Consider the following 21,553-nt stretch of genomic DNA (forward strand, 5'->3'; position numbering starts at 1 on the left):
AGTACATCAGGGTTGTCGCAAATTTCCCCGAGTGAAATTCTCTGATTTCCAGACAAGTTTTAGCATTTTTCCCGGACAAATTTTGAGATATCAAGGGTAAGTTAAGATGCTAGTGTGCAATCTGTCTTTGCAGCTATGGTTGTTGTTGTGGTCTTCAGTCCTGACACTGGTTTGATGGAGCTCTCCATGCTACTCTATCCTGTGCAAGCTTCTTCATCTCCCAGTAACTACTGCAACCTACATCCTTCTGAATCTGCTTACTGTATTCATCTCTTGGTCTCTCTCTACGATTTTTACCCTCCAATGCTAAATTTGTGATCCCTTGATGCCTCAGAACATGTCCTACGAACTGGTCCCTCCTTTTTGTCAAGTTGTGCCACAACCTCCTCTTCTCCCCAATTCTATTCAGTACCTCCTCATTAGTTATGTGATCTACCCATTTAATCTTAAGCATTCTTCTGTAGCACCACATTTCGAAAGCTTCTATTCTCTTCTTGTCCAAGCTGTTTATCGTCCATGTTTCACTTCCATACATGGCTACACTCCATACAAATACTTTCATAAACGACTTCCTGACACTTAAATCTATCCTCGATATTAACAAATTTCTCTTCTTCAGAAACGCTTTCCTTGCCATTGCCAGTCTACATTTTATATCCTCTCTACTTCGAACATCATCAGTTATTTTACTCCCCAAATAGCAAAACTCCTTTACTACTTTAAGTGTCTCAATTCCTAATCTAATTCCCTCAGTATCACCCGACTTAATTCAACTACATTCCATTATCCTCGTTTTGCTTTTGTTGATCTTATATCCTCCTTTCAAGACACTGTCCATTCCCTTCAACTGCTCTTCCAAGTCCTTTGCTGTCTCTGACAGAATTACAATGTCATCGGCGAACCTCAAAGTTTTTATTTCTTCTCCATGAATTTTAATACCTACTCCGAATTTTTCTTTTGTTTCCTTTACTGCTTGCTCAATATACAGAGTGAATAATATTGGGGAGAGGCTACAACCCCGTCTCACTCCCTTCCCAAGCACTGCTTCCCTTTCATGCCCCTCGTCTGTTACAACTGCCATCTGGTTTCTGTAAAAATTGTAAATAGCCTTTCGCTCCCTGTATTTTACCCCTGCCACCTTCAGAATTTGAAAGAGAGTATTCCAGTCATCATTGTCAAAAGCTTTCTCTAAGTCTACAAATGCTAGAAACGTAGGTTTGCCTTTTCTTAATCTTTCTTCTAAGATAAGACATAAGGTTAGTATTGCCTCACGAGTTCCAACATTTCTACGGAAGCCAAACTGATCTTTCCCAAGGTCCGCTTCTACCAGTTTTTCCATTCGTCTGTAAAGAATTCGCACTAGTATTTTGCAGCTGTGACTTATTAAACTGATAGTTCGGTAATTTTCACATCTGTCAACACCTACTTTCCCTGGGATTTGAATTATTATGTTCTTGATGTCTGAGGGTATTTCGCCTGTCTCATACATCTTGCTCACCAGATGGTAGAGTTTTGTCATGACTGGCTCTCCCAAGGCTGTCAGTAGTTGTAAAGGAATGTTGTCTACTCCCGGGGCCTTGTTTCGACTCAGGTCTTTCATTGCTCTGTCAAACTCTTCACGCAGTATTTTATCTCCCATTTCGTCTTCATCTACATCCTCTTCCAATTCCATAATATTGTCCTCAAGTACATAGTCCCTCTATATACTCCTTCCACCTTTCTGCCTTCCCTTCTTTGCTTAGAACTGGGTTTCCATCTGAGCTCTTGATATTCATACAATTGGCTCTCTTCTCTCCAAAGGTCTCTTTAATTTTACTGTAAGCAGTATCTATCTTACCCCTCGTGAGATAAGCCTCTACATCCTTACATTTGCCTTCTAGCCATCCTTGCTTAGCCATTTTGCACTTCCTGTCGATCTCATTTGACATTGTATTCCTTTTTGTCTGCTTCATTTACTGCATTTTTATATTATCTCCTTTCATCAATTAAATTCAATATTTCTTCTGTTACCCAAGGATTTCTATTAGCCCTCCTCTTTTTACCTACTTTATCGTCTGCTGCCTTCACTACTTCATCCCTCAAAGCTACCCATTCTTCTTCTACTGCATTTCTTTCCCCCATTCCTGTCAATTGTTCCCTTATGCTCTCCCTGAAACTCTGTACAACCTCTGGTTTCGTCAGTTTATCAAGGTCCCATCTCCTTAAATTAGCACCTTTTTGTAGTTTCTTCAGTTTTAATCTACAGTTCATAACCAATAGATTGTGGTCAGAGTCAACATCTGCCCCTGGAAATGTCTTACAATTTAAGACCTGGTTCCTTAATCTCTGCCTTACCATTATATAATCTATCTGATACCTTTGAGTATCTCCAGGATTCTTCCATGTATACAACCTTCTTTTATGATTATTGAACTAAGTGTTAGCTATGATTAAGTTATGCTCTGTGCAAAATTCTACCAAACGGCTTCCTCTTTCACTTCTTCCCCCCAATCCATATTCACCTACTATGTTTCCTTCTCTCCCTTATCCTACTGACGAATTCCAGTCACCCATGACTATTAAATTTTCGTCTCCCTTCACTACCTGAATAATTTCTTTTATCTCATCATACATTTCATCTATTTCTTCATCATCGGCAGAGCTAGTTGGCATATAAACTTGTACTACTGTAGTAGGCGTGGGCTTCGTGTCTATCTTGGCCACAATAATGCGTTCACTATGCTGTTTGTAGTAGCTTACCCGCACTCCTATTTTTTTATTCATTATTAAACCTACTCCTGCATTACCCCTATTTGATTTTGTATTTATAACCCTGTATTCACTTGACCAAAAGTCTTGTTCCTCCTGCCACTGAACTTCACTAATTCCCACTATATCTAACTTTAACCTATCCATTTCCCTTTTTAAATATTCTAACCTACCTGCCCGATTAAGGGATCTGACATTCCACGCTCCGATCCGTAGAACGCCAGTTTTCTATCTCCTGATAACGACGTCCTCTTGAGTAGTCCCCGCCCTGAGATCCGAATGGGGGACTGTTTTACCTCCGGAATATTTTACCCAAAAGGACGTCATCATCATTTAATCATACAGTAAAGCTGCATGCCCTCGGGAAAAATTACGGCTGTAGTTTCCCCTTGCTTTCAGCCGTTCGCAGTACCCAAACAGCAAGGCTGTTTTGGTTAGTGTTACAGGGCCAGATCAGTCAATCATCCAGACTGTTGCCCCTGCAACTACTGAAAAAGCTGCTGCCCCTCTTCAGGAACCACACGTTTGTCTGGCCTGTCAACAGATACCCCTCCGTTGTGGTTGTACCTACAGTACGGCCATCTGTATCGCTGAGGCACGCAAGCCTCCCCACCAACGGCAAGGTCCATGGTTCATGGGGGAGAGCAGCTATGCTATAAGAAACAATATTGCAAATGAGGAAACATTAAAAAAACTTGCAAGAAGATAGCATTTCCTGACATAAGTAAAAATCCTTAAGTACTAACATCAGCGTCTTTTGTAATGAACTGTTTTTAGATGGAAGATGCAAGTCAAATGGTACATGTGTTTCATGAAGACCTCTGATATTACTTATTTTCAATGAAACAAAACAGATTTGGTGACAAAAATAACTTTTACTTGAAGTCGCAAGATGCATTTAAAATACCTTCACTGATTTCAGAAATAACCTCAGAAAAAAGTAGACCTTTTGAGAGAAATGTTTAAGGCAGGGAAGACTGGTGTAAACCAACACTGTAGATGACCACCAATAAAATGTTGGTTCTAATATGTTCTTTATTGTCGGTTATTATCCACTGTATTATGTCTGTTATCTTACAGGTATTGTGACATTTTTCTTTCAAGACATATGCGAGTACATAAGTGCAGAAACTGCCAGCAACTGTCACAATTTTCCTCCTCTTATCGTCCATACTTTCTGCTAAAATATAAACTACTTTTGAAGTGCCAACATGCTCTCGAGCAAATAAAATGTCTATAAAATGCCACACTGTACAACGTACTTGCGGTAGGACAGTCGCAATTCCTGAAATCCATCGCCCAGGGCCTCACACACACACGCGCGCGTGCGCACACGCACACCATGTTGATGAACTGAGGCAGAGGTAATCAATCTATACAACAGATAACTTCTTCAAATACTCTGAGAATCAATAATAATAAGGATAGGTAGCACCTCACCGTAAAGATTGCTCGGTTGCAGACAGGCACACAGAAAAGACAATTACACTCTCACAACTAAATTTTCGGCCATAGCTTTTATCAGAAAATGAACTCACACACATTCACACAGTCACTCAGACACAACTCATGCACACATGACTGCCTTCTCTGGCTGCTGCGTCAATAGTCTCTGAGAACCAGATCTAAAAAAACCACTCCTCATTCCTCCCTGCCTCACGTCGGCAGCTGTTAGGCTAGCAGCAAGAAGTGGTGGCAGCACTGATTGCAAGCTGAGGGGAGTGGTATGAAGCAGTAGGAATGAGGGAGTAGGGAAGTGATGCATCCGGCCAGCGACGATGCATGACACTTCAGTAAACAAACCATTTCATCTACTGAGACATAAATGAGATTTTTGAGAGCTTTTTTCTTTTTTTCAAATTTCCCTGATGAGTTTGAAATTCCATGATTTTCAGAATTTGTGGCAAGCCTGTATATGTTTTGTCAGTTACAGGTGGTGGTAGCAGGGCACACAGCGCAAGTCTTGCAGCAGGGACGGTCACAAGGGAGCCATAGGACAGGGAGGTGGGTGCTGAAGGAGCATGTGGTTTGACAAGAATATTGTGAAGAACATGCTCTAAAACATGACAATCATGACCTCGGTGCTTGTTTCCCCACACGCACATCTGGATTCTTCCCCCAGACACCAGTTTCTCTGAACTCCGCAGGTGGGAACTAGTGCTGACCATCCACCTGGTCTTAATTTATGTTAATTTCTTCCGTCTCAGCATTTCTTCACAGTAACTACTTGTTTCTTCACTCCCACCTCTGATACGAACAATGTACTTAGCTTTTCAGTCTTATGAACTCGTACAAGGTGTTTTAGCAGTAATCTCTGTCTTGCATATTACCCTGTCTTCCACCTTTAAGCTGTCAGGTTTTCAAATCTCGTCCGCTGCAGTCCCCAAGAATGTTTTTACTTCTAATCCTGTCCAGTAAGTCTCTCCTGACCCGCAGTTCCTGGTGAATTTTCAATATTTACCCCTTTTCCTAAACCTCACCAGTCCTTTTCCGTCACCCCTCTTCCTTCCCCTTCAACTCTTCTGCCTGAAGATGGAGCCACTGGCTCCCAAAACTTGCCTAATTATGACCTTTTATGTGTGTGTTCTGCCACTGCTAGGTGAGCAGATTTTTTATCTGTCCAGTTACATTATATTTTCTGTTTTAAGTGCTTCTATTGTCAGTTGTATGATCTTGACTCCAAGAGGTAAGTACTGGCCAGGTATTGTTTCATAATTTTATCTGCCTGATGTCACTCACCAATTTGATAATGCAAAGATATTTTTGAGTCCCAACTGTTAAGAAACACAATGTTTGAACAAATGCACCAAATTATGTCATTCTGAACTGATGCCTCAATTGGTACAGTGAGTTTCCTTTTGCACATAGTTAACAATAGAGCAGAGGTTTCCCAACATTTCCTCTGAGGGAACACTTTCAGAATCCTGGTACTTTGATGGACGACCTTGCTTATTTCGTAGGTCAATAAAATTTAAAAAAGGACCGCCACATTCTTAAGAGTTTTTCGCAGAGCACTTATTCCCTTCGCGCAGAAAATAATTTGTGGAACCCTGCAACAGAGTTGTTTACATGAGGAAGTGTTATTAAAAGTTTCTCAGAAATATGAATTACTACAACTATTTCACTGAAACATGGCTAAGCAATATTGTAGAGCAGTTAGTCCCACAATCAGTGAGTACTGGTTGCAACAGTTTAGTTGTGAAATGCCCACTTTGGCATAGCAGTGACACTTGTCGTTGGATGAAGATGGATCCTGCATTCAGAAAACCAATGGTGCTGACCATAGGTACACTACTGACAATGTATGAGATGTGGATGCTTGTTTCGTTGAATACCTTAAATGCTGCTGTCTATTTACAGGAAGTTTCCTCACACAGATATTTACAGTGATTCCTTCAGCATACTTGCCACACATGTCGCATATGATTTCCTTCATAATGTTTCAATCATTTCTTTTTGAGAACATATTTTTTTTAAAATTTTTTCACTGTCTTTCTTGTCTTAATTATTTTGCTACAAGTTCTCTGTGTTCACAACTTTCGAAAGACGTATCCTTTACTTCCTTGCACTAAATCTACATTAATTAACCAACACAGTTAAAACAGAAAGTAGACTACATTTACAACCAAGTCGTGCATGTCATGAGGCCATGAATGGGCCAGCAGAAAAACAACTATAAAAACTGAAGTGGGAGTTAATGTAACTTAATGGGCAGCTGAGAACCCTGAATTGAACCTAATTAAATTAACTGAAGACAAGTTACAGTCCTAGTTGACAGCCATACTATAATTTCCTAGCACAGAAATAAAAACTGTTCAGCATGCTGCAGGAGTAATGAAAGGACGTACCCGTAGATGTCAGCCAACACAATTCACTGGAACAGGAGAGTACACAACTGACAGAGGCAAAGTGTTACTTGTATCGTGCTGACCCCCATAATAGTTCCAAGTACGTAGTTTCTTAACAGCTTTCAGTCTTTAAATGGCAGTATAAGCATATTTTCCATCACTGTATCAGGGAAGAAACATGTAAGAATCTTGTCAAAAGCATCTACACTATGCAGATTAGTTTTTTTTAAAGAAAAGACTTTAATATATTTTAAAATTTGGATAACAAACCATATCTTTACAAAATTACAGCTGCCAGCAGCATTTCATATACAAAGAAGTATTTATATAATTCATAAATAGTGAATTAGATAAACTCTGCTTCAAACAAACAACACAAACCTGGTGCAAACATGCTTTCACACATAAAGTGTGTAAATGATAACTGTTTACACTGTACCATGGTGCATCAAACTGGGAAAGAACCTCAAATTGCCCTACAAAAGCCACCCTCTTGCCCTCTTATGTCACTGTCTCAGTAAGTTATTTCATAAACATTATTATTTTCAACTTTCCCGTGAGGGTAATGAAGAAAGAAGACTTTTGCTAATGTTATGCAAAAACTATTTTTTTTACAATTCTATCTACACTTAACCCTTACAACTACAGTGGTTTTTTTTAGTAAGAAGGGTACACAAACAAAACAATTTAATTGTCAATTTTATGCTTTCAAAATTCACAATAATTTGAGGTAAATTTCACACAATTATCATTTTGCAAGTGCAATAGAAATGGCATTTTTAATATTCAAGGACGAATTTAACCAAAATGTCACTTGGCACTAGTATGCTGTAACGCAGTTGGCTTTTGTAAGACAATTTAAAGCTGCTTCCCAGCTTGATTCACAACAAGTGTCCTGAATCAATCTGTTCACCTTGATTTTATCCACGGCACTGTGGTACATTGTAAACAATTATTGTTTACACCCTTTATATAAACAAAAAACAGACAAATATTACTTTCAAGGGGAAACATGAAATAAAAATTTGGACTTCAAAAGTACTATTACACAAAAGCTCAACATAAGCCATCAAAAAGCTACTGTAAGATTCAAAAATATACAAATACTGGTCATAAAATGTAACAACACATACTAGCAAATAGAAATGTAACAACACATAATAGCAAATAGTGGAAGTGGAGAAATTAAATGATGAAATAATAATTGTCATAAAAGCTCTTTGAAGTACTTTGACCAGAATATTCACAAACTCATGGAAATAAATGTAATGGCTCATGAGTGCAATAATTCTATGAATTACAACAAATTAAGAAGAAAATCTTACAGCAGTTTGTTGCAAATGTTACCAATTACTAGTTCAACCTTAAAAAATGTTTGAATTTAGTCACACACTCCCATTTCCCAATCTGAATCATCAGAATCAACAGTTTTCATTCTTTTGGACTTGAGGAATCTCTTTGCTGTCTTTGTTTTGGTATTATTTATCTCTCTGACAGGGCCAAAATTATATCTTGCTTTTAATCGTTCTCTTATGAAGAGACCTTTGATTAATCGTCTCCAGTTTCCATAGATCCGTTTTAACCTCTTCTCTTCACAGCGTGTCTCTGCCGCCTCTTCTTCCTTGACATAACAAAAATGATTACACTATGCAAACAGAAAACCAGAAGTAATATCTGTAAACATTATAGATGTTAAAGGACAGTATTATTAATGGTGTGGAACAAAATTTTATACAGGTGGTGTGCAAAAGTACATGATGTAATTCAACAAAAGTAAAATGTAGGAATCTATAGAACGCAGAAGTGAATGGGAAGATTCACCATCCCAAACTTTTGAAACTTTCTGGCAGATTAAAATTGTGTGCCAGACCAAGACTCGAACTCAGGACCTTTGCCTTTTGCGGATAAGTGCTCTACCAACTGAGCTACCTAAGTAAGACTCACGAACTGTCCTCACAGCTTTAATTCCACCAGTACCTTGTCTCCTACCTTCAAAACTTCACAGAAGCTCTTCTGCAAAACTTGCAGAACTAGAACTCCTGGTAGAAAGGATACTGTGGAGACATGGCTTAGCTACAGCTTGGGGGTTGTTTCCAGAATGAGATTTTCACTCTGCAGTGGAGTGTGCACTGATATGAAACTTTCTGGCAGATTAAAACTGTGTGCCAGACTACAACTCGAACTAGGCACCTTTGCCTTTCACGGGCAAGTGCTCTACCTAACTTTTGTTTAAAAAGAGGGGCATAGTGAAACATGTTACAAAGTGAGAATATACACAGTTGAATAAATCAAAAGCTGATATAGGGTAAGGAAAAGGATGAGATAAAAAAGAGGATGACTGAAAGTTGATTGAAACAATTGCATCAGCTACCCTACTAGAAGTTCAAAATGCCCATTAAAAGATGCGCTTTTTATTTCATAATATTGCAGGAAATCTTATCTGTAGTACTGTCAACAAGTCAAAATCACGCATTCAGTTGCTCACTGATCATACCACCACCAAAATAGGAGATGACAAAATAATGGATGATACTCTAAATCCCGGCTTTCTAAACTCTTTCCCTGCAAAACATCAAAGAACAATTCCTTCTCGCACCTTTTGCACAGATAAAAAAAAAGACATAAAAAGAGATAGTGCAGTCTAAAAGTAATTGAAGTCAGTCTACAGAGAGGTCACTGGACCTGCCGTGGTGCTATTTATTAGGCTTAATGCCTGTTAATCACGTGAGGTGGTAATTCCTCTAGTAGCAGTCTGTCATAGATCTCTGGTGGTGCGACAGAGCCTGCCCACCCCCCCCAGCCCCCCACACCTGAAAAAGGTGTGGACTGTTCCAGTGATCAAGAAAGTTAATGGGGCACATATACAAAACTAAATCACTAACATGTGTCTGTTGCAAAATTATGGTACATCTTTCATTCTCACTTCTGATGATTTTCTATGTAAAGTCTACATAGAATTCCAAACACTAATCTTTCAGCTCACTCTGTCTTATCACAAGAGCCTGAAGATGTCACCTGGTGAAGCTCAAGGGTTATCGCTCTGTTTCTTTACTTCTGGAAGACCTTTAATACAGTTATGTATTGAACAAGGGAATATTGTCTGCTGCATTTAAAAATAGTGGGAGACATACCCAGCAAGAGGTAGAAATGGCAACACTTGTCTAAACAAGAGTCGATCCATGAAGCAAGACATTGCTGAAATTAATTTTATGGGAAAGTGCCTTATTTTACTGTGTTACACGTGAGCAATGTGAAAGAGGGTGACAGCTGTCATAACATAGTGTTTTAGGTGTCACACATATTGGTCCTACATACTGGCCATAAAATGGAGTCACACCTTCAGTCATTATGGCCTTTACCTTTATCTTCATCTACATACATAGTCCACAAGGCACCACGTGGTGCACGGCAAAGGGTACTTCATACCACTAGTAGCCAGCCCCTTTCCTATTCTACTTGGAAATGGAGCAAGGGAAAAATGCTTTCTGCATGGCTCCAGATGATCCCTACATTCTCATATCTTGTGTTCATGGTCTGTATGTTGGCAGCAGTACATCATTTCGCTCTCAGCCACAAATGCCGATTCTCTCAATAGTGTTTCCCTCCAGAGATTCTCATTCGAGTTCATGGAGCATCTCCATAATACAGTTGATCAAGCCCACTGGTAACAAATGTGCTAGCACACCTCTGAACTGCTTCAATTTCTTCCTTTAACTAAATGTGGAGGGACCCCAAACACTCCAGAACTACTCAAGAAAGGGCCACACCAGCATTCTATATGTGGTCTCCTTTATAGATGACTACGCTTCTCTTGTCTTCTCTACTCAAGAATGGGCCACACCAGCATTCTATATGTATCTGTAAATTGAACCATTATACATTTGTATATATGAACCATTGTTTTCATGTTGCACTTGAGATGGAAAGAGACAGTCTCATTGTCAATGTGTGCTGCAGACTTATGGACTACTGCATTAATAGCCCAGTCTTTTTCAGTGAAACTCCCATCAATAGTAATTTGCCTAGATGTGTTGGAGAGCTTGCTGTGCTACAGCTGGAACATCTGCAACTTGCCATCATACCTATGCAGGATGGGGCACCAGCCAGCTGACAACTAAACGTCTGGTTTCAAAAGTTTCTAGTTAGATGGATTGGACAAGAAGGTACTATTCAGTAGTCACATTGATAAACTGAACTCACGTCACTAGATTTCTTGCCATGGGGTTGGTAATAGATCAGGTGTTCTAGACCGAGGTTACAGACATACAGGACTTAAAGAAATAAATTTGCAGTGCATCTGAACATATCAAAGAGGTTTTACTGAAAATTGAATTATTAAATTTTTTTTTATTTTATATGCCTAGTTCTGCAGGACAAAGTTGAGGAGCAAATTTCCTCCACGATCATGGAATGAGTCAGCACTTGAAATTAACATAAGAAAAGTTAATAACAGATAACATAAAATTTATACAAATCCTATGCAAACAACAAGCTGTTGAGTATATACTAGCAAGGAACTTTGGTACTTGCAGTGGACTGACTTGACTGCCCTGCAGACGAACTTGCAGCCGCAGAAGTGCTGTGCATTTGATGCAAGCCTCACATTATTAGCAGTTTATGGTCGGGCAGATCACTCTCTCCTTTAAGCGGTGCAGTACGAAAGCAAGATGCGTGTGTTGCTTACAACATTTTACCTATTGTTGTTCTCTGAATTTTAATCATAACTACGCAGTGCCCGTTGATAAAATGACTGCTACTGGCACGTTATCTGGCATAAATACTTAATTCCAATACCTGTTCAAAGCCAGGACAGGTCACTAGTCACTTATAAAATTAATATTGGTCACCAAATCCTATTAATTTTTGGTACTTTCTGTGAAATGAACCAAGACTGTCTCTAGCTTGAAAAGAAATAACCTGAAATTAGAGTTAAGGGATCTATATATGACTTTAGTTAAAAGTTTATAGAGTCACTAAATTCAACTGCTCCTGCATAACACTCAGAGACCTGCGGGGGAAGAGATTAATCAACTTAAGTTTTTTTTTGAGCACCTAGCGTATTTTAGGAAGGTCAGCGACTGCTACTTGTAAAAACAAGCATATTCGATATTCAGTACAATGCATGTAGAGATTTGCAGATTGCCACTCGCGCACCCAGAATGCTTGCTTAGACATGCAATGGGACGAAATACAGCTTGTGTTGTGCTTGCAAACTTCACTAATATGGATACGAATGCCAAGGAGAAAACGTTACTCATTTGTTTCTGGAATTTTACGAATAAAAGTATGAGTGAATCAATGTCAGTGTTTGCCACTGCCGAAAAAAGTAAGTACCTGCCCATTTGTTAGCATTATACTAAATTTATAATAAATAGCTTTTCAAGCTTCTCAGTCTTATTGTTTGTATTAACAATAAGAATCAGTACTAATCAATAAGGTGTTGCTCTTATTGAGTGTGGTACAACTAAATAATAATACAGTCCACTAATAAAGATAGCAGATTGAACATCACAGAATGGGGAGATTTGCGGTCATTCCTTACAAAACTGAAGCCAAATATTGATAATTTGCTGTCAATTCATCAAGTACATCCATCTCATTAAAATTATGACTATTTTTTTTTATATTGTTAATTTGCATTTTAGAGTTGATTGTTGATGTTTTGTCGATTGTTGATTAGTAGGTTATAAATGTTTATTTTTAATCATATTAAGAATATAATCATAAGTATTATTTTAATTAATAGGACACAAGAAAATGTGCTATTTTTCTTTTTATTTTTATCCCTCCAAATTTAGGATTGGGACTTGACTGTGACAGTTTTTAGGATTTTTGCGAAGTGATCTACGAGAAACAAAAGTTTGGGAACCTCTGTTTTAAAGCCAATCACACAAGTGATCTGTAAACAATCTCCTTTGTAGACTGATTGCACTTCCCCAGTATTCTACCAATAAACTGAAGTCTACCGCCTGCTTTATCCACAACTGAACCTATGTGATCATTCCATTTCATATCCCAATGAAGTATTACACAGGTACTTGTGTGAGTTGCCCGATTCCAACAGTGACTCATTGATATCATAGTCAGACTATACCAATTTTTTTTGTTTTGTGAAGTGTACAATTTTACATTTCTGAACATTTGAGGCAAGTTGCCAATATTTGCATCACTTTGAAATATTACTGAGATCTGACTGAATATTTATGCAGCTTCTTTCAGGTAGTACTTCATAATGGATAACTACATCATCTGCAAAAAGTCTGAGGTTACTATTAATATTGTCAGTAAGGTCATCAGTGTACTACGTCAACAGCAAGGGTGCCATTGCTCTTCCCTAGCTGAAGTTACTTCTACATCTGATGATAACTCTCCATCAAAGATAATACGCTGTATCCTCCCTAACAAAAAGGCCTCAATCAAGTCACAAATTTCACTTTATACCCCATACGACTATACTTTTGATAATAAGCATAAGTGTAGGCGTGACACTGAGTCAAATGCTTTTTGAAAATCAAGAACTGCATCTACATGATTACTTTGATCCAGAGCTTACAGTATGACATGTGAGAAAAGCGAGAGTTGGGTTTCACATAATTGATACTTTCAGAATCCATGCTAGTTGGCATGAGGAGGTCATTATGTTCAAGATACGCTATTATGTTTGAGCTCAGTATATGCTCCAAGATTCTACAACAAATCAATGTCAAGGATTTGGACAGTAGTTTTGTAAATCACTTCTATAAGGGACACCCAAAAAGAAACGAGCCCGAGTCTGGAATGCGCAAACCGGTGACAGGAGGGTAATATCGTGGCGTGTGTAACGAGGTGTGGTTCTGACCAGAGCGTGGAAGTTCACAGCCCGTCACCAGATGGCACGCGTGCACGTCACACCATTATACAGAGCTAGTTAGAAGAGGGACTAACTCAGCCACAAATTCAGTATAGAATTCAACACGGGTTCCATTGAACCCTGAGGCTTTGCTTATTTTTTAACAATTTCAGCTGTTTCTCAACACCACTTAACACTAATCCACTATGATTGCATAAGGAACCATTGTGCACAGAGAAAATAGACTGTAAGGAAGGAGAAACACACAGCAATCAGTCACAATCCCATTAATTTTTCTTATTCTTGCAAAACTAGATCTCGGCTGTAAACGGCCATTTTTGCTGAATTTCTGTCACGGCAGGATGTCACCCAGTTCCTTCTGGCTACAAATCTGTAAGAACATATGGTGATATGTACTGCCAAAAATTTGTTGAATTGTAGCTCAAATGCATCGAAGATGGCTGTTTAGAGCTGAAATATAGATCTGCAAGAATAATAACAACTAATGGGATTGTGACTGATTGCTATGTGCTTCTCCTTCCTTATTTACACCACTGCTTATTTCATTCATCTTTTCAGTGGTACGAGGATTAAATTGGGGCAATTCTCCTGGATTTTCCTTTGTACAGGAACATTAACAGAGAGTTATGCATTTCAACTTTTGCTTTGCTCCCCTCAATTTCACATCCTGTCTCATTCACTAGGGACTGGATACTAGCTTTGGTGCCACTAACAGCTTTTACGTATGACCAGAACTTCTTTGGGTTTTGTGAAATATCATTTGACAATATTCTGCTACAGTAGTCATTGAATGGATCAAGCATTACTCTCTTGACAGTCAATGGCGTTTCATTCAGCATCTCTTTATAGATAGCCCTAAGCTTTGTTTTACACCTATTATGCAGTAATCTCTGTTTCTTTAGAAGTTTCTTTACAGTGACTGTATACCATGGAGGTTCCTTCCCATGCAAGCTGTTCTGCTAGGTACATATCTATCCAGTGCAAGGATGAGCCATAGTTCTTCTACATGCTCCGGTGGTGCTGAAAGTTTCAAGTTTCTCATTGACACTACTGATTTTTTAGCTAGTTTACTTAAAGTATATATCTTTCTCCTCCCCCATGAACCGTGGACCTTGCCGTTGGTGGGGAGGCTTGCATGCCTCAGAGATACCAATGGCCATACCGTAGGTGCAACCACAATGGAAGGGTATCTGTTGCGAGGCCACACAAACGTGTGGTTCCCGAAGAGGGGCAGCAGCATTTTCAGTAGTTGCAGGGGAAATAGTCTGGATGATTGACTGATCTGGCCTTGTAACAGTAACCAAACCGGCCTGGCTGTGCTGGTACTGTGAACGGCTGAAAGAAAGGGGAAACTACAGCTGTAATTTTTCCCAAGGGCATGCAGCTTTACTGTATGGTTAAATGATGATGGCATCCTCATGGGTAAAATATTCCGGAGGTAAAATAGTCCCCCATTCGGATCTCTGGGTAGGGACTACTCAGGTGGATGTCGTTATCAGGAGAAAGAAAACTGGCGTTTTATGGATTCGAGCTTGGAATGTCAGATACCTTAATTGGGCAGGTAGGTTAGAAAATTTAAAAACCGAAATGGATAGGTTAAAGTTAGATATAGTGGGAATTAGTGAAGTTCGATGGCAGGAGGAACAAGACTTCTGGTCAGGTGAATACAGCATTATAAATACAAAATCAAATAGGGGTAATGCAGGAGTAGGTTTAATAATGAATAAAAAAATAGTAGTGCGGGTAAGCTACTACAAACAGCATAGTGAACACATTACTGTGGCCAAGATAGACACGAAGCCCATCTCTAAGAGTACAAGTTTATATGGCAAATAGCTCTGCAGATAATGAAGAAATTGATGAAATGTATGATGAGATAAAAGAAATTATTCAGGTAGTGAAGGGAGATGAAAATATAATAGTCATGGGTGACTGGAATTTGATAGTAGGAAAAGGGAAAGAAGGAAACATAGTAGGTGACAATGGATTTGGGGTAAGAAATGAAAGACGAAGCCATCTGGTAGAATTTTGCACAGAGCATAAATTAGTCATAGCTAACACTTGGTTCAAGGACCATGAAAGAAGGTTGTATACATGGAAGAACCCTGGAGATACTAAAAGGTATCAGATAGATTATATAATGCTAAGACAGAGATTTAGGAATCAGGTTTTAAATTGTCATCTCTGACCACAATCTATTGGTTATGAACTGTAGATTAAAACTGAAGAAACTGCAAAAAGGTGGGAATTTAAGGAGATGGGACCTTGATAAACTGACTAAACCAGAGGTTGTAGAGAGTTTCAGGGAGAGCATAAGAGAACAGGAATGGGGGAAAGAAATATAGTAGAAGAAGAATGGGTAGCTTTGAGGGATGAAGTAGTGAAGGCAGCAGAGGATGAAGTGGGTAAAAAGACGAGGGCTAGTAGAAATCCATGGGTAACAGAAGAAATATTGAATTTAATTGACGAAAGGAGAAAATATAAAAATGCAGTAAATGAAGCTGGCAGAACGGATTACGAACGTCTCACAAATGAGATCCACATGAAGTGCAAAACTGCTAAGCAGGGACGGCTAGAGGACAAATGTAAGGATGTAGAGGCTTATCTCTCTAGGGTTAAGATAGATACTGCCTACAGGAAAATTAAAGAGACCCTTGGAGAAAAGAGAACCATTTGTACGAATATCAAGAGCTCAGATGGAAACCCAGTTCTAAGCAAAGAAGGGAAAGCAGAAGGGTGGAAGGAGTATATTGAGGATCTATACAAGGGCGATGTACTTGAGGACAAAATTATGGAAATGGAAGAGGATGCAGATGAAGATGAAATGGGAGATATGATATTTGTTGTGGTTGGCAGGAGAGCCAACCGTATGGTTAAAGGAGGCCGATATGCACACGTTTTAGCTCACGCAGGCTGGCGTGAGGTCTGGAACATGACAAGGGAACTAGAATTGAGAAAAACGGACGCAGCTGGTGGAATACTTAACTTTAATCCATTAATGATGAACGTCGCTCTTTATGGTACATGATTCACAATATCAATAGTACGGATACGGCACCTTGCTAGGTTGTAGCAAATAATGTAGCTCAAGGGTATGCTAACTATCGTCTCGGCAAATGAGAGCATGGAAGTCAGTGAACCATCGCTCGCAAATTCGGTTGTACAACTGGGGCGAGTGCTAGGAAGTCTCTCTAGACCTGCCGTGTGGCGGCGCTCGGTCTGCAATCAGTGATAGTGGCGACAAGCGGGTCCGACGTATACTACTGGACCGAGGCCGATTTGAAGGCTACCAACTAGCAAGTGTGGTGTCTGGCGGTGACACCACAATATTGCGCGAAGAGTTTGACAGAGCACTGATAGACCTGAGTCGAAACAAGGCCCCCGGAGTAGACAACATTCCTTTAGAACTACTGACAACCTTGGAAGAGGCAGTCCTGACAAAACTCTACCATCTGGTGAGCAAGATGTATGAGACAGGCGAAATACCCTCAGACTTCAAGAAGAATATAATAATTCCAATCCCAAAGAAAGCAGGTGTTGACAGATGTGAAAATTACCGAACTATCAATTTAATAAGTCACAGCTGCAAAATACTAACGCAAATTCTTTACAGACGAATGGAAAAACTGGTAGAAGCCGACCTCGGCGAAGATCAGTTTGGATTCTGTAGAAATGTTGGAACACGTGAGGCAATACTGACCTTACGCCTTATCTTAGAAGAAAGATTAAGCAAAGGCAAACTTACGTTTCTAGCATTTGTAGACTTAGAGAAAGCTTTTGACAATGTTGACTGGAATACTCTCTATCAAATTCTAAAGGTGGCAGGGGTAAAATACAAGGAGCAAAAGGCTATTTACAATTTGTACAGAAACCAGATGGCAGTTATAAGAGTTGAGGGGCATGAAAGGGAAGCAGTGGTTGGGAAGGGAGTAAGACAGGCTTGTAGCCTCTCCCCGATGTTATTCAATCTGTATATTGAGCAAGGAGTAAAGGAAACAAAAGAAAAATTCGGAGTAGGTATTAAAATCCATGGAGAAGAAATAAAGATTTTGAGGTTCGCCGATGATATTGTAATTCTGTCAGAGACAGCAAAGGACTTGGAAGAGCAGTTGAACGGAATGGACAGTGTCTTGAAAGGGGGATATAAGATGATCAACAACAAAAGCAAAACGAGGATCATGGAATGTAGTCGAATTAAGTCGGGTGATGCTGAGGGAATTAGATTATGAAATGAGACACTTAAAGTAGTAAAGGAGTTTTGCTATTTAGGGAGCAAAATAACTGATGATGATCGAAGTAGGGAGGATATAAAATGTAGACTGGCAATGGCAAGGAAAGCGTTTCTGAAGAAGAGGAATTTGTTGACATCGAGTATAGATTTAAGGGTCAGGAAGTCGTTTCTGAAAGTATTTGTATGGAGTGTAGCCATGTATGGAAGTGAAACATGGACGATAAATAGTTTGGACAAGAAGAGAATAGAAGCTTTCGAAATGTGGTGCTACAGAAGAATGCTAAAGAATAGATGGGCAGATCATATAACTAATGAGGAGGTATTGAATAGAATTGGGGAGAAGAGGAGTGTGGCACAACTTGACAAGAAAAAGGGACCAGTTGGTAGGGCATGTTCTGAGGCATCAAGGGATCACAAATTTAGTATTGGTGGGCAGCACGGAGGGTAAAAATCGTAAAGGGACACCAAGAGATGAATACACTAAGTAGATTCAGAAGGATGTAGGTTGCAGTAAGTACTGGGAGATGAAGAAATTTGCACAGGATAGAGTAGCATGAAGAGCTGCATCAAAACAGTCTCAGAACTGTAGACCACAACAACAATATATCTTTCTGCTTGTTTTAACTGTCCTTTGTACTTTGATTATCATTGTTGCCACAATCACATCATGGTCACTGATAACAGTTTTGATGTGGGTATCCTCGAAGAGGTCAGATCTATTTGTTGTTTTTAGATCCAATATATTGCCATCATGAGTGGGGTTCCTACTACCAATTCTACGTAGTTTCCAGAGAATGCATTTAATATTGTTTCACAGAATGTCTTATCATGCTCACCACTAACGAAACTGTAATTTTTCCAGTTAATTGTCAGATGATTAAAGTCTCCACAGACAATTACTGTGTGATTGGGGAACTTTTGTACAAATGAACTGAGGTTTTCTCTAAAGTTTTCAATTAGATCAGGAGATAAGTCTGGTGGGTGATAGAAGGATCCAATTATCATTTTATGTCCATTTCTGATACTAAGTCTTGCCCAAGCCATCTCACATGCAACCTTCAATTTCTATCTCAGTGGAATTGAGTTTCTTGTCTACTGCATAAAATACACCACCCCCATTTCCCATTTGCCGTTCCTTTTGGTATACATTTAAATTTCCCTCCAAAATCTTACTGCTATCAATTTCAGGTTTCAACTAGTTTCTGGACCTAGTATTATGTGAGTTCCACTGTTTTTTTGAGTGCTTCAAACTCTTGACACTTGTGAACACCTTGGCAGTTTTTCATTAGAATTGTAATACACTCCTCTGTGGGAGGCATTTCTTTTGATCTTAGACTGGTATTTCCAGGTTTTGCACAGCTATATTATCTGAACTAGTCTAAAAAAATCATTATGTGCACCCACACACAATCAGCTATCCAAGTAGCAGCCTCTGACCTGTAGTGCACACCTGACCAATTTAGGGGGTTGCTACAGTTCTCAACTCTAGAGTGCACGCCAAGGAAGTTGCAGCCTAGCTTGTCAAAGAACCTTCGAAGTCTCTGGTCAAGTCCTTCCACTTACTCAAAACCAAAGGGTGACAATCAGTTCTGGGAACAATGCTGCAAAGATCTTCTCAACCTTCTCTGCCAGCCACTGGAATGATGCAAGTGTGAACTCAGAGGCCAGGCAACATGCATAATTTGTTCCAATGTGTGCCAAAATCTGTAGTTGGTTGCACCGTTTCCTCAATGGCTGCTGAATAGGTCATTCAAAATGCTGAATGAGGCCCCCAGGCATAAACACTGAGTGCATCTGATGTCCAATCCTGTCTTTAACTGCCATTTCCATAAGGGTTACTATAATTTGCTGTTCATACTATGAACTGCTGACGATTAATAAACCCCTACCCTTTCGTGTTTGCCTCTTTCTAACACTGAACAAAATAGGTTTCCCAAAACAGGTGAAGTTAGTTCCACAGTTTCAGTTTCAGTGAAAGACAGCACCTCAAACTTGTTAGTTAGGGGGATTGGTACAATACTGAGTCCTCCCTGGTCCCCATACACCATCTACAGGGTGCCTGGATCTACCATTGATACGCCTCTTGCAGTCAAGTGGATGAGTAATTACAGATCACGTACTTTCCACAGAGGAGACAGAATCCACAGGAGATAACAGTACTTGAGGTACCTCTGGTACAGGTATCACATCGATTCGAAGCAGCTACCAATCGTTTGGCAGCAATACCAACATCAACCAACTCATCCTGTGTTCGAAAACAGCATTCACAGTGGGGTTGCATTTTGGCTGTTACAGTGTATTACAAGACAGTGAACAAATAACTTTAAATTCAACCTGCTGATTATCTTTAATCTGTTTAGCTTAAATGTTACTGACTCCCTACAAGAATTGAAGCAAATACATAAATGGAGGTTTCTATTAATGTAACACAAAAACCTGCAGTAAAAATTATTAGTTTCCTAAATCATTAGCAAACTCAAAAATGGAGTTAATTTATGGTAAATGCATATAATTTATTGGGCCACTTTGTTTTAAGGGAAAACTAGATGTAACACAACGTGTTAGTTATTCTAACTGCTACAGTAGCTAAATCACATGCACTCATTTACTACAAATTGCTCATAGATTGTGCAAAGGTAGCTTCCAAAAACACTAAAAAATGCAAGTTTATTTGCACCAATATACAATGAAATTCAGGGGTGATGTATTCTTTGCAGAACTGTGAAACACAAATGCTGATCTACTAAGAAATAAGTTAGGCATCCAAAACACTCGTACCAGTAACTTACGAAAATATAGTTTTGTAAGTGTCTGAAAACTTTCAAAAGTAATCTATTTTTCATGTAATTGTGCAACGCAATTAGAGGACAATCGCTTCGAATAAGAATAGGCCAAATGCCCTTAAAAAATTTCGTAGAGCACAGTTAAGTTTAGACTATAATTGACAAAAACAGGATGAGTTTCTCATGGCACTCGCAATGTTCTAAATTTCACAATAGATCAAAAAACGAATGGGTATTGATACAAACAGTGAAAGATTATGTAGAAGTGACACAAATAGAAAAAAAGTGAATATAGAACTTCAGAATTTCCCTTGTGTGAGACCATGTGTACAAGACTCATGTGTTTATTTGAAGTCGGCTTTTACATCAAAATAAATGTGCATATTGCACAGATTTTTCTCTTAGCTGTTTCTGTGCATACTTCTACACTGGTATGCTGAAGAACACTGCAGTGTATGTCTTGGTTAAAATCGCTAAAATGTACAGCACCAACAAAGCAATTTCATTACCCAGCCCCCTTCACCCTCCTCATCCTATCCAGTTCCTCTCTTGCATTTTCCAACTTCACTTGAAGAGCACAGATTTTACACCCCTGCTAGTCTGTCAACTTATTTTTGTTACATATCTTGCAATTACACCATTCCAGGTGAGGATCTCACTAGAATGTCCAATGTGCCCCCCCCCCCCCCTCCAATGAAAACACCTTTCACAAATCTCACACCCTAATCAACTAATCATAAACCTGCATCAAAGCCTACACTTCTATCTTGTGGAGGGGAAAATAATAATAATAATAATAATAATAATAATAATAATAATAATAATAACAATAATAATAATAATTTGTCGAGAACACTATACTTCTACATTACCTAAGTTATGCCACTACAATAAAACTATTTTATGAACTGACTGCAGTGATTTCAAATTTTTCTCTCTATAAATAATGTATTTATTGCTATTAACACTACTACCCTACAACTAATACTGCACATGATTACTTCTCTCTATTAAAATAAGTAAATTATTTATGCATCCACTGGCACAGTAAGGGAAAATTGACCACTACACAGTTAATTCACAAGAAACAGAA

At 39.0% G+C, this 21,553-nt stretch overlaps 1 protein-coding gene across 3 annotated transcripts in view; it reads right to left on the reverse strand.

Moving 5' to 3' along the window:
* LOC126282224 (DNA repair protein complementing XP-C cells homolog) overlaps window positions 1-21,553 on the reverse strand; it is a 289,038-nt gene that overhangs the window by 140,409 nt on the left and 127,076 nt on the right. The window contains exon 6 of one of the 3 annotated variants that reach the window (XM_049981787.1): window positions 6,813-8,217. The exons of the other annotated variants lie outside the window; for them this stretch is intronic. Coding sequence (XP_049837744.1) covers window positions 7,978-8,217 — 240 coding nt within the window. The 3' untranslated portion in view covers window positions 6,813-7,977. Of the gene's footprint in view, window positions 1-6,812; window positions 8,218-21,553 lie in introns of those variants that run through there. 3 annotated transcript variants of the gene reach the window in all.

The sequence above is a fragment of the Schistocerca gregaria genome, chromosome 7 (genome assembly GCF_023897955.1).
Source record: "Schistocerca gregaria isolate iqSchGreg1 chromosome 7, iqSchGreg1.2, whole genome shotgun sequence".
In the NCBI taxonomy this organism is placed as follows: Eukaryota; Metazoa; Arthropoda; class Insecta; order Orthoptera; family Acrididae; genus Schistocerca; species Schistocerca gregaria.